Consider the following 14481-nt stretch of genomic DNA (forward strand, 5'->3'; position numbering starts at 1 on the left):
CTGTTCCTACTTTTTTGGAGTGTGTTGCAGGCATCAAATCCTAAATATGTTGCTATTTACAAATACAATGACGTTCATCAGTAAAATATTTTCTTTCAACTTTTGTCAGTTAAATAAAGATTCAGAAGAATAAACAAATCACAGATTTTTTCTTTTTTAGTTATAGGGTTTGTAATGATGTTCTTGAATGTGCTTTAATTTTCTTTATCTTTCTTTCCCCACATTCAGGTGAAAGTTGTGCTGCGAGTTGGCCCATTCCTTATGGCAGGCTTGTCTCAGTTTCATGCCCTTAAACTGGATGCACAAAAGAAACAAGTCATAGTACTGGAGCCTTCAAACCAAAATGCACAAAGATCAGCTGCGGCTCCGACCTTTATTCCAAAGACGTTCAACTTTGATGCTACTTTTGGCCCTGAGGCACCCCAGGTTTAATCACATCTTTATGTTTACTTTTTTCCTTGTCTAATGACCCATGGCAAATGTGTGCTGTCAACATGCCACTTGTTATAATTTTAGAATCCTATCCTAATATTCATATTTCAGAAATAACTGATGAGTAATTGCACAGAGGAGCACATCACAAAAGATGGGACACAGCACAAACTACTTGTGTATACTGTGCAAACAGTTCCTACTTATCATGACCATGAATGTAAACTGGAAATGCTAATAATTTATTAGATTATGTGTCAGCAGGACAGTTTTTTTTTTTTTTTGTAGTGCATCCAATATTTACGCAATTGCGTTATGCTTCCTCTCTACTGGTGCTGACCCCTGCCCCTAATTGAGGAAAGCAAACTGACACATGTCCCCTCCGATACGTGAGCAGTAGCCGACTGCATTTTTTCACCTGCCCCAGCCGAGTTCATTTGCGAATCTGCCCTGTGCACAGAGAGCCGCACCCTGATCAACACTATTCCTCAACTCCGTGCAGATGCCATCAACCAGCCAGCAGAGGTCTCAACTACATCAGTCATAAGGTCCCCATCCGGCTCCCTAACCCTGTATGAACAACAGCCGAACGTTGTTCATATAGCCTCCCAGCCCAGCCGGATGGCAGAGCTGAGATTCGATACGATGTATTCGAAATCCCAGCTCTGGTGTGCTAGCATATTTTACTGCTGCGCCACCTGAGCAGCAGCAGGACTGTTTACCAAAGAGACTAAACAGTCAGAGAGGATATTACTTAGTGAATTATATTTATGAAGATATGAACAGTAGGATTAGTACTGAACCTAAATGATGTGCTGTTTTGCTTTGCAAACATCTTATTTAGGAATAAATTAAATGCTAAGCCTATATTTGAAACATTCATTTTAATACTTAGGTTAAGTAAAGTTTGAGAGTTGTTTTACTTGTGTTATGGATCAAACTCCTCTTGTGTTAAAAAGGGGCAAGATTGAGTAGCTATGTCTGATTATAAGACATTTCATAAATTTTTGTACCAGACTTGTAATCTTTGCTCTTCCCCCAATACTACATTTAAAAAATATATATTTTATTCGTTTTTCTCCCATTTTCTCCCAATTTAGCATAGTCAATTTGTCTTCCTCTGCTGGGGATCCCCCATTTTTTGCAGTTGAGGACCAGTGCGCAGCCCTTAACGGAATGCTTTTTCACCCATGAACTCTGCACAGGCGCCTCTATCTGCCCATCAGGGTCCTTACACGGTGTTTGAAAACCCCGTCCACATATTCTGGTCATGCCTCCCTGCAGGCACTGCCAATTAAGCCCGCTAGATGGTGCCAATGCCAAGTTTCGAACCAAGGAGTTCAGAATCTCGGCACTGGTGTGCTAGTGGAATATCCCGCTGCGCCTCCTGGGAGCCCAACACTACATTATTGTTAAGAATTGAATAAATATAAGCACTTATAAGTAAAGAACACCTTGCATGGTCACTGTTGGATATTTCAACATCCAAATAATGTAATGAACACAAAAGGCTTGTACACTATTTTCATACTACCACACATGGCCTAACCACCTGGTATGAAAAGCTACATCTAAGACTTAAGGCTTTGAACCCTGACCTATGTTTAAGCTTTGGCAATTAAGTAGTATTTTTATAGAATTTTTTTTATAGTTGACTTAACTTTTATTAGTCACCATAAATATCACAATGGTGAGAGAATTCCTACCATAATAATAGACTTTTGTTAGAAAATTATACTTGGTAATATTTGTTTCAACTCCCTCTAAAATGCTAACAAATTTAACCAAAATAATAGATATACACCGATTAGCCATAACATTAAAACCACCTCCTTGTTTCTACACTCACTGTCCATTTTATCAGCTCCACTTACCATGTAGAAGCACTTTGTAGTTCTACAATTACTGACTGTAGTCGATCTGTTTCTCTGCATGCTTTGTTAGCCCCCTTTCATGCTGTTCTTCAATGGTCAGGACTCTCCCATGACCACTACAGAGTGGGTATTTGGGTGGTGGATCATTCTCAGCACTGCAGTGACACTGACATGGTGGTGGTGTGTTAGTGTGTGTTGTGCTGGTATGAGTAGATAAGACACAGCAATGCTGATGGAGTTTTTAAACACCTCACTGTCACTGCTGGACTGAGAATAGTCCACCAACCTAAAATATATCCAGCCAACAGCACCCCGTGGGCAGCGTCCTGTGACCACTGATGAAGGTCTAGAAGATGACCAACTCAAACAGCAGCAATAGATGAGCGATCGTCCCTGACTTTACATCTACAAGGTGGACCAACTAGGTAGGAGTGTCTAATAGAGTGGACAGTGAGATTTAAAAGTCCATCAGCATTGCTGTGTCTTATCCACTCATACCAGCACAACACACACTAACACACCACCACCATGTCAGTGTCACTGCAGAGCTGAGAATGATCCACCACCTAAATAATACCTGCTATGTGGTGGTCCTGTGGTGGTCCTGACCATTGAAGAACAGGGTGAAAGCAGGCTAAAAAAGTATGTAGAGAAATAGATAGACTACTGTCAGTAATTGTAGAACTACAAAGTGCTTCTATATGGTAAGTGGAGCTGATAAAATGGACACATGGAGGTGGTTTTAATGTTATGGCTGATCAGTGTAGATATTAAATGTTGTTTCTCAGTAAATTACTTACATAATTGTCTTACTAGGCTAAAGTCTGTGAGAAGAGCTTATTTGAGGTCCTGCATACTGTCATGGCTGGAGCAGATGGCTGCGTCCTAAGCTTTGGACAAAGCAAAGAGGGTAAGTGCAATGATGTATTCTATATTAAACCTTCTACCGCCCTCTCTGCTGCCTCTCACTATATCCATTTAATCTAAATGAACTGCTCTCCCCTGTGCCCTTTTTCTTAGAAACAGCATTTAAGTGCTAAAACCAGATTGATAAATTATTCCATGTAAAGAACATGTCTGTAGCCACTGTCTGCCTCTTGATTTGTCAGCCTATTTACGCTAGATTTAATTTGAAACTGCTAGTGGAAGTGACTCTTAATGGATCAGCATTAACGCTGTCTTATCTTCAGTGTCGTCTCTATATGGGAGGTCATCATGGGTCATCCACTAAGAAGGTTATTAATAATAAGGACCTTCCTTAAATTGTGAAAACAATTCTTTTTTGCTGCCAGGAGCATTACAGCACAAGCTATTAGCTAATTAATTTTGTTGCCCCCCCCCTCGCAAAGGTTTCTGCCTCACAGACAGATGATATATATGTTTCTAAAACAGATTTGCATTGAACATGGTTTCATGACTCCTTACATGGTTAAAGAAACAGACACTTAATGAAAATTTTTACATTTAGGGTTCGGTTTTGGAGGTAAAAAAAATGTATGTGGGTGTGATGATTCAGATTTTCTTAGATATAAATAGTATAAACATTTAAGCAAATATTGTTTCATCGTACTCAATGTCCTTTGGTAAACATTGTGACAAGGAACACAAAAAAATCTTGCTTGAAGCCATTATTATTTTCCAAAACAGATGGGAGTCATGTATGAGTAATAGTGATTTGAATTAAAAAAGCACAATCATTTAGTATATAGTAAAATATAGTAAAAAGTACTTCAATTTTTCCTTCTTCATAGAATTTAATAAAATAAATAAATACATTTTGAAACATTAATTAAACCAAGGTACGTAATTATTCATGACCTTAATTTTTTAAAGCATTTTGTTTTAAAAGAAAAAATAAGGGTACCTATGCCATGCTTTAAAGAGGGAAATATACACCAATTAGGCATAACATTATGACCACCTTTCTAATATTGTCTTGGTCCTCCTTTTGCTGCCAAAACAGCCCTGACCCGTCGAGGCATGGACCCCACTAGACCCCCGAAGGTGTGCTGTGGAATCTGGCACCAAGATGTTAGCAGCAGATCCATTAACTCCTATAAGTTGCGAGATGGGGCCTCCTTGGATCGGACTTGTTTGTCCAGCACATCCCACAGATGCTCGATTGGATTGAGATCTAGGGAATTTAGAGGCCAAGTCAACACCTCAAACTTGTTGTTCTCCTCAAACCGTTCCTGAACCATTTTTGCTTTGTGGCAGAGTGCATTATCCTGCTGAAAGAGGTCACAGTCACCAGGGAATACCGTTTCCATGAAAGGGTGTACATGGTCTACAACAATGCTTCTTAATTAGTGGAGAGAACTTATGAGCAGTTATAATTAAGAGAGGTTTAGTGTTTCAATGTTGTTCTTTTAATACATTAAGTTACATTAAGCTTTTTTTAATGATAAGAATTTTAGACTTTCTCGGAAAAGCTGATTCTCACAATTTCTCAGAACCTCGAGCTGTAACACAAGTTTAAAAGTGAAACAGTGAGGAAAATCCAGATAAACACAGATACACGTGCACTCTTTCAGAGTGGATTTGACGGTTATTCCACACAAATGCAGATTCGTCTCGTATTCGCACTTTGATGATGTTTTACCACACCACTTGAGCCAAGCGCTGAACAAAACAGTAGTCGCACACACGTTGAGTTTAAGGGTACAAATTTCTTGAAATGTTGAGTTTAAGGGTACAAATTTCTTGAAATGTTGAGTTTAAGGGTACAAATTTCTTGAAATGTTGAGTTTAAGGGTACAAATTTCTTGACGAAGGGTGTTACAAGGTACCACTGTACTTGAAGTTATGTTTTATGTTTTTTGTAGTTGTTTAAAGATAGACAAAAATAGATCACTTATTGCTGTACATTTTCTGATGTGATTAGCTGTTAAATAAATTAATAATAAGGACGTAGAGCAATTCATTATTTAAAAAACACAAAAATAAATGTTATTAAATAATAATGCTCCTTTGACTGGGCACACATTTTTACAGACATACATAGTCTTGTGAGAAGCCTTCTCAGAAAAGTGGCTGTCAGTATAGCACAAAAGATCACATAATGATCACTCTTTCTACCACTTGTTTTTTAAGTAAGAGTGTACATTCTGGAAGAGATGAGAAAAACATTCTTGCCATATATCAGTGTAGAAAGAGTTACAGAGTCATTTCTCAAGGCTCTTGGACTCAAGCAAACAATAAGAGTCAGTGTCATTAAACATCTATGTGACTGCAGACTTTCTTTTACTTACATAAAGTCAGCATTCATTATCACACTATTAAAAAGAGACTGCACAAAATGGTATCCATGGGACAGCTGCCGTGCAGAACACTCAAGAGGAACATAATGGCTTGTCTTACAAAAAAAACCAAAAAAACTTGATGACCCCCAAGTCTGTGTGTAATGGTGTAATGATCTGTGGATTCAGTTTCACTAAGTCAGCTGTGAAACTGACCAATTGGGAGTTGTTGCCGGGCAGAAAAAATAATAGCTATGTGAATGTGACGATTCTGCTTGTCCTAGATATAGGCAGAATGAATATTTATGCAAAATATTATAAGGTTTTATTATACCAGACATTCTTTGGTAAAATGTTATGACAAAGAACTAAGAAAAATCACAGTTTTGCTCAAAACTCCATTGCCTCATCTGTAGATATCAGGGAGTCGTTTTGCGATGTCTAAATATATTTTCGGACAGCAGGCTGGCTAGGTGGGTAGCACTATCGCCTCACAGCAAGTAGATCCTGGGTTCGATCCCAAGATGGGGCGGTACAAGTCCTTTCTGTGCAGAGTTTCTCCCTGTGTCTGCGTGGGTTTCCTCTGGGAGCTCCGGTTTCCTCCCACAGTCCAAAAACATGCAGTCAGGTTAATTGGAGACACTGAATTGCCCTAAAGGGTGTGTATATGTGTGTGTGTGTATGTGTGACTGCCCTGCGATGGACTGGGCAGGGTGTCACTGTGTGCCTTGTACTGTGTACCCCCCCCCCCCCCCCCCTGCAACCCTAACTGGATAAGCGGTTAAGAAAATGAGTGAGTGAATATATTTTCCTGATCAGTAGTAATTAATTATACCTTTGGTTATACTTGAGTGATTATATTAATAGGTACAAAACCAAAAGACATGTTTCCCCATAATGTATACTAACTGTTATGTAACTACTAGAGATGCGTATGAACATATGCCAGGTGTAAATGGCTATCCATCTCCATTGTCTGTTTGTAATTGCATACCGCAGTAGATGTTAAAACAATCCTTGTTTTGTTTTCCAGACAACTCAAGCAACTGATCAAACTGTCTATACCTGGCCTACTCTTATTTATTTAGGCACACGATAAGTACTGTCTAAATGACTTTGAGGTTTTAGTTAATCACATTGCTTGTACTAAATAAATCCATTTGCATTGTCTTTGCATCCATTGCCCTGTGTTTTGCAATACTAAAGATGCATGGGGTAAAGATGCATTTGGCTCAAATAATTACAGGGTACACTAACTGCACTACAGTTTATTAAGCTATTGGCTATTTACATAGTTCCACTATATTTGCTTTTGTAAAATGCAAAGTTAAGTGTGAAGTAAATAGCTTTTTGTGTGTTTAACATGGTAGGTACATAATGACCAGACTATGTGGGTGGGGTCTTCAAATGCTGTGTAAGTATCCTGATTGGCAGATAAAGAGGCGCCTGTGCAGAGTGCATAGGTTAAAAAGGGTTCCGCAAAAGGGCTGTGCGCGGATTGGAGCAGGCGTGAGCAGCAATATACCCAGCAATGCCGTATGGAGCATATTCAATAGGTCAAATACACAAACAGACAGTTTTGGTTGATTAGATAGATAGATCACTTTATTAATCGCAAAGGGACAGTCAAAAAATGTATTTTGGCAAGATTATGTGGTTAGCTATAATTCTTCATGTATTATAGTCTTAGCATATCCATTGTTTTAATTTTAATTACATAGCCCATTTTACTTTGGGATTGTAGGATATTTAATACAAAAACAATTTATACCAGTTGCTTTGGTTGGAATCAGGTTCATGGCTTCTACAGAAAGGTAAAACATTGTTTAACAATCTTGTACCTTGTGATAAGTCAGCTTCTAGATTGTATCTAGAGAAGGTTAACCATTCAGCATGGGAGTCCATGAATGGTTAAGATGTGGGTGTGTCAACAAGCCAGCCCTGACCTTTTTACCACTGTTTTTAAGCATGTTATACACTTTCCTTAATCACATTGTTTTAACATTGTGTTTTTTCTCTGCAATTATAAAAAAGGTTCTTTCAACTGGTAAACCCAACTATTTAGAGTTAACACAGCCATTGCCAAATCATGTCTATTAAGGATAAACATGCACAGTGGTTCAGTTTTTTTCCTACTTTTTTTTTCAACTTTTTTCTTGCTCTGTTATTTACAGGAACATCATACACGATGATTGGGTCTGATGAGAGCACATCAGATCTTGGGATTATTCCATGTGCCATTTCCTGGCTTTTCAAACTTATCAACAAGAAAAAGGACAAGACATGGGCCAACATCTCAGTATCTGTGTCAGCTGTGGAGGTCTGTGGGGAGAGCGAGATCATCAAGGATTTACTGTCTGATGTAGAGGCAGGTGATCTCCCATATAAGACAGATGTTTTCCTCCAGGAAGATCCTGTTTGTGGAATCCAGGTAAGGCTTCATATGTAGTTATAATATTAATATAAGTCCTTGAGTATTGAAAAAGTAATAACATAGTGGACTGGTAGCGCAAGAAAAAAGTCATGCATTATTAATTGACTATGTCATTTATAAATATTTATATGGAAGCATTTATTATAAATGAGATTCTCATTAATATTACTACTTAGCAATGATAAATATGATAAATAAGTTGTCAACTTGTCTGTTTAGCTTTGCAACAATAAGATGGTAAGTGCTCCTACAGCCGAGAGAGCAGCTTTCCTACTAGATGCAGCTCTGGCGTCTCGGAGCACAGGCAAAGAAGGATGCAGAGGGACTTCCCATCACCAGTGCCATATGTTCTACACTCTTCATGTCTGCCAAAAACACATAGAAAGCAACCCAACATCTGGGAGTAAGTAGTGCAGCTTCTACTGCTGAGTACTGGCTTAGAGGAGTCTTATTTCACATTACCATATCATAACATATGTTGATTGAAGTTTAATTCCACACTACTACTTTATATTTTATAATCTACTTTACCTTCTGTTAGCCTTTTTATACCAAACACTGTCATAATGTAGCCTGACCAGTACATTGTAGCTTTAAATGTAACCATAACATCTATAAAAAATAAAGTGGGTAATACAACCCCAAATGAGAAAAAGTTGGGACAGCATGGAGAATGCAAATAATAAAAAAACACCTATTTCATGTTTTGTCTGCTCAACTTCATTTAATTTATTAATAAACATCCATTCCTGCTTTCAGGCCTGCAACACATTCCAAAAAAAGTTGGGACAGTAAAGCATTTACCTCTTTAAAATGTTGCTATTCCTTTTCACAACACTTAAAATATGTTTTGGCACCGAGTGATTTAGTGTTTCAGCTTTTATTTTGTCTCATTCTTTCTGCAAACCTGTCTTAAGGTCGTTGTTGCATTTTTTTGTTTCAAAATTCTCCATACGTTCTCTATTGGGGACAGGTCAGGACTACAGGAGGGCCAGTCCAGTACCCGTACCCTCTTCTTTCACAGCCATTCCTTTGTAATGTGTGCAGCATGTGGTTTTGCAATGTCTTGTTAAAAAATACTGTACATGGACGTCCCTGGAAAAAATGACGTCTTGAAGGCAGCATATGTTGCTCTAAGATCTCAATGTACTTTTCTGCATTAATGCTGCCATCACAGAAGTGTAAATTACCTTTGCCAAGGGCACTGACACAACCACATACCATGACAGACCCTGGCTTTTGTACTTGTTGCTGATAACAGTCTGAATGGTTCTTTTCATCTTTGGCCCGGAGAAAATACGTTTCCACTGTGTGATGGTCCATCCTAGATGCCCCTGAGCCCAGAGAAGTCGACGCTGCTTCTGGACATGGTTAACATAAGGCTTCTTTTTTGCACAGTAAAGTTTTAAGTGGCTTTTGTGCATGTTACTCTGTATTGTAGTGCTTGACAAAGGTTTGCCAAAGTAATCCCTCACCCATGTGGTTATATCAGTTATTGTGGCCTTTACGCACTGAAATTCCTCCCAATTCCTTCGTTTAATGATATTATGCACTGTAGAGGGAGAAATATGCAAATCCCTTCCAATCTTTCTTTGAGGTACATTGCTTTTAAACACTTCAATCATTTTCTCATGCATTTGTTGACAAACTGGAGATCCACTGATCATCTTTGCTCATCAAAGACCTTTCCTGGATGCTGCTTTTGTACCAAACCATGATTACAATCACCTGTTGACATCACCTGTTTGGAATGACATCATTATTTAGTTTTTTCACCTCATTACTAGCCCTAAATTGCCTCCTTCCCAACTGCCTGAAATGCAGGAATGGAGGTGTATTAAATGAAATGAAGTTGAGCAGACAAAACATGAAATTTTATTTTATTTGCATTTTCCATACTGCCCCAAATTTTTCTGATTTGGGGTTGTAAAAGATAATCATGTTGTATAGAAAATACATTTTTGCTAAGTACTATAATTTGTGTAATTTAAACAGACTGAATTTTTTTAATTGACGTTGCCTTGATTTTTGTGTTTTGCATAGTGTATGTGGACCAAAGCAAGCTGAGCCTTATTGACTTGGGTAATTGTACCAGTGAGAAGAGTAAGAATAATGCAATGGTCTGCCTGGTTGACCTCGGAAGTGTCATTATGGCCAAGCTTAATGGACATAAACATGAACCTAACAAGTACAGTATGTCTAGCAAATATGCATATTTGGATGTTGTATGTTCATGCATTACATTGTCAGTGTCTGTTTTCATAGGGGAAGTAAACTGTCCATGCTGATGCAGGAGTCTCTGGGAAACGTCAACTGCCGCACAGCAATCATAGCTCATGTTTCCACATTGTATGAGGACTTACCAGAAACTCTTTGCACCATCCAGATTGTCTCTCGGATTCGAAGATTACAAAAAATCAGAGTGCGTATTTAAGCTTTTCTAAACGAGCATTGTGTACATATCTGATTAAGAGATTTGAAATCTACTGATATTGATTATTTTTATTGTTAGAAACAAGGCTGCAGTTCACCTGGAGGAAGAAGCTTGGGCAAAGAAAAGAATGTGAATAACTTAAACACGTTAAGAGCATTTCACTCTGTAGGATCATTGGACCAACATTTTTCTTTGCGTGGCCTCACTGATGATCTTGAAGAACGCTCTGGAACTGACAAGTCATGTGACACTGTCATTTGCATGGATCCTAAAGGTTTCCCCCTTTATGAAGAGGTCAAAGAGAATCAAGAGTTTGTGCCAATAATTCCGTCTTTACAAAGCGCTTCCTTTATAAAGCAGTCAAGTCTCTTAAAGTCAACATTTCAAAATTCAAATAGTCCAAAAAAGGAGATTAAAAAATTGTGTTCTCGACAAAATTCCACACAGTCCAGTAGTCCTGATGTCGAGCACCTCAAGTGCAGTACCTTTGCTGAACTGCAGAATCGTCTGGGCAGTATAGATGAAAGCGATTTGGTTGATCTGTATCCTAGCAAGATGCAACCTGCAAATAGTTTAATCAAATTTCAAACTCTTGCAAGAAAAGCTGTAAAAATAGCTGCTGAACAACCAGAGATTCAACAATCGCCAAGTAAAAAACACAGGGAACTAGGGCAATCTATTCAGCGAGATGCCCCTATGAAGGCCATGGTGGAAAACCCATGTAGGCAGACTGGACAGGTCAAGAATACTCAAAAAAGTCTCCCTTGTTCACCCAGACGTGACAATGTTAGTGACTTGCTGCAATGTGTACAAGCCACAGAATCACTAAATCTTACCAGAAAAGGGAACATAGCTTCTTCTCTACTCCTGCCAAAAAAAGATCTGTCATCTAATAGCTCCACACTTCCCTCTAAGATTCGGATCTCTCCTTTGGGTACAAGTTTATCCTCTTTGTCTGCTACTCTAGGATCCCAAGTTTCTTTTCCTATCACCCGATGTGAAGTTATTCCTCAGTTTCCTTTGGAGAACCATGCAGAGAAGGCTACCATCACTGTAACAGTCAATCAGCCACTGGATCTGAATGGCCAGGATGAACTTATATATTCTGTGGTTAAGGAGGTTGCAGTCAGAGGCACGGTTAATGAGGGCAAAGCTTCAGACATGACTAGTACTGGTGACCACCACTCTACTAAAAATGTGCCATCTGGATCTCAGTCTGTGAAGATAATTGGAAGTGTCGGAGCGGAGCAAAGTGCAGTTAATTTTGAAGCGCCAGTTAAAGACAAAATTAGTAAGACACTATCCGCATATAAAGCAATTCCTTTGGCTCAAACTCTTGCTGTAAAACCACAGGCTGACAACACATCTCAACTTGATTCAAAGCCAAAAGAATGCCAGACTAAGGTTGGCCCAGAGGAGGACCAAACTGCTTTTGGTGATTTGTGTCAAAATGAAGCCTCACAGATCAAAAAGTTTGCGAGTGAGATCACACTAGAATGCAATGATAACATCAAAAAGTGCAATCAAGATAACAGGTCTTCTAGAGAAGATTTAAAAGACAGTGTTTCTTCAATTCGTCAGAAGATATCACAAGACCTTCAAATCAAACTTCCAGAAAATCCAGGCAGTACCAGTTCAACACATAACAACAAAACACTTACAAGAAGTTGGCACAGTGTGGACATACATGACCACTTAAAAGACTCCCAACAACACTCTACAGGCTGGGAAATTAGAAATACCAATAGCCAAAAAGCAATGCTAGAAAATGCACAACATCCTACCAAACAAGGTAGTGTGGAATGGACTCTACAGAGTGAACCATTGTCAAGGTCAGGCAAGGACAGTCCCAGCAAGAAAAACAGAAAAGACGTGCAACCTTTTTTGTCCCAGACAAGCTCAGATAGTCAGCACCACAAGACAAACAAAAAATGCCTCATTGAGGAGAGTAGTAAGCTATTTAGTGCAAAACTGGAGCAGCTAACAAACAGAAGCAAATCCCTTGGTAAATCATACTTCCAGTGCTTGGATGCACAAAGTGATACTGTATTTTCTTCAAAGAGGATGGAGGGCAGTGGTACATCCCCAAGGGTCAGTAGAAGACATCGTGATCAGGACTATAATATGAATTTTGGATCTAAAGGAAGCTTGGACAAAGAATATACATCACCTCCAGCCAAAAGTGTTACCTCACCGGCTTTGAAGGCAGTTTTTGAGGAAGAAGGTGCTGTGACTTGGAATAGTCATACTCTTAGAAGAGTTCCAAGGTTCTCCCCAAACCATGATGAAATAAACACAGCACAGACTTCCAAGTCATGTCAGTCTTATATGGCAACCGTAAACAAACTATTGTTAAGTCCAGTGATCCGCAAGATGTCTCCCAACTTATGTGTATCACCCAAGTCGAGCAGACATGCAATAAACAGAAGCTCAAGCCTTTCACCTGATGAATTTTCCAAAAAAATCATCTGGTCTTCCCCATCACTATCCAGAAAGCAAGGGAAATCTTCGCCAGCTTTTAAATATCCCAACAACAGAGTATTGAATGGACGGATTGATATTCTTAAAGCAAGTGGAGATTCACTGTCTAGTTCTAGTCAAGATAGCTTGGATATTGATGACCTTGAGGAGTCAAAAAGAAAAATTAAACTGCTAAGCCAGACCTTACCTTCTCCATACAATAGAGTCACGGCCCCTCGTAAACCGAAACACTGCAGTGGGCACGCCAGTGATACCACTAGCGTCCTGAGTGGAGATCTGCCGCCTGCTATGTGTAAGACTGCATTGCTGTATAATCGCATTAGCACCATCAGCAGTGGTTATGAAAGCCTAATGAGGGACAGTGAAACCACACATAGCAGCATGTCAATTCATGAAACCACCAGTGATCAGAGCTGCTTCAGTACTATGAAGAGTGCTAAAGGGTCCAAAAAAAGAAATATAGGTAAGTCATTTGTAAAGCAAAGTTTTTTTATATACACAAATGAATTGTGACAACAGTTGGGTGCATTATATAAGAGCTTTTAGTTTTTTTAACTGACATCTTTGTTTTCAGGATCCCTTCAAAGACGTCCATCGCAGGACACTATTCTGTCTTTACGCAGGTCTTCAAGTGGGTCCAAATTACGCTGGATAGATCGGGGTACCTCAGATTCATATGAAATTAAAGTCTATGAAATTGACAATGTGGACAGCTTGCAGAGGAGAGGAAAGGCAGGGAACAAGGTATCATCCAAAAATGCTTAAGAATCTAAAATTATCATTACTGGATCTGTCCACATTAGTCATTAGTTATTACAAAAGTTAGGATCTGGCCACAATATAGGGTTGCGAGGTGCTAGTTTTTCCACTGGGAAATCTGGTTTTAGAGGTTAAAAATCGGAAAATCAGGGGCATTCCGTATATTTCATTTCATTTCATTTCATTTTTTATGTTTTACCACTGTTTTATTCTGGTCAGAGTCACGGTGGGTCTGGTTTCCTCAAAATCCCTTGGCACAGTGCACTAACATACCCTATACAGTATGCCAAACCATCACAGGGCCTCGACCACCTCCCCCCCAAGACATAGGCAATTATGTTTGTATGTAGATGCCTGACCGACTGATAGCCCTGCTGGAAATTTTAATCCTGGATCCTGGCGGTAATGGGTTAGCCTGCATTTAGTATTAACGTTACTATTGGTATTGTGTTGAGTCATCTAAGTGCATTCCATTGGTTAATTTGCATATCATTAATGTACCTTATTTTTAAGTGTCATGACTTGCACTTATCACAAAAAGTATATGCAAGAATTAAAGCATTTAAAAGGAAGTTCAGCATGATTTTCAGATTGCACTATGTGCCTAATCTTTTATTCCAATTACACAACAGCTAAAAAGTCTTCTTCAGGATTTTTTATTCAAGAGCAGAAGTCCTGGTTCTATTATTTATATTTATATTTATTTAGTCAGCCAGGCAGTTACGCCTCAAACCAATCATGCTAAAACCAAAATGTTTGACTTGGTATAATGATTGTTAAATGCTTTGTTAGCTCAAATAAGATATAATTTAACTAGACCCAGGTTTT

The 14481-nt window shown here is 38.9% G+C and overlaps 1 protein-coding gene across 1 annotated transcript in view; it reads left to right on the forward strand.

The window, feature by feature from the left end:
* The window catches only part of kif26bb (kinesin family member 26Bb), a 45918-nt gene that overhangs the window by 28421 nt on the left and 3016 nt on the right, over positions 1-14481 (forward strand). The window contains exons 6-13 of the mRNA XM_063002482.1: positions 229-426; positions 3123-3216; positions 7720-7976; positions 8199-8382; positions 10023-10167; positions 10245-10401; positions 10492-13357; positions 13469-13638. Of these exons, the coding sequence (XP_062858552.1) occupies positions 229-426; positions 3123-3216; positions 7720-7976; positions 8199-8382; positions 10023-10167; positions 10245-10401; positions 10492-13357; positions 13469-13638 (4071 nt within the window). The remainder of the gene's footprint in view (positions 1-228; positions 427-3122; positions 3217-7719; positions 7977-8198; positions 8383-10022; positions 10168-10244; positions 10402-10491; positions 13358-13468; positions 13639-14481) is intronic.

The sequence above is a fragment of the Trichomycterus rosablanca genome, chromosome 9 (genome assembly GCF_030014385.1).
Source record: "Trichomycterus rosablanca isolate fTriRos1 chromosome 9, fTriRos1.hap1, whole genome shotgun sequence".
NCBI classification, from domain to species: Eukaryota; Metazoa; Chordata; class Actinopteri; order Siluriformes; family Trichomycteridae; genus Trichomycterus; species Trichomycterus rosablanca.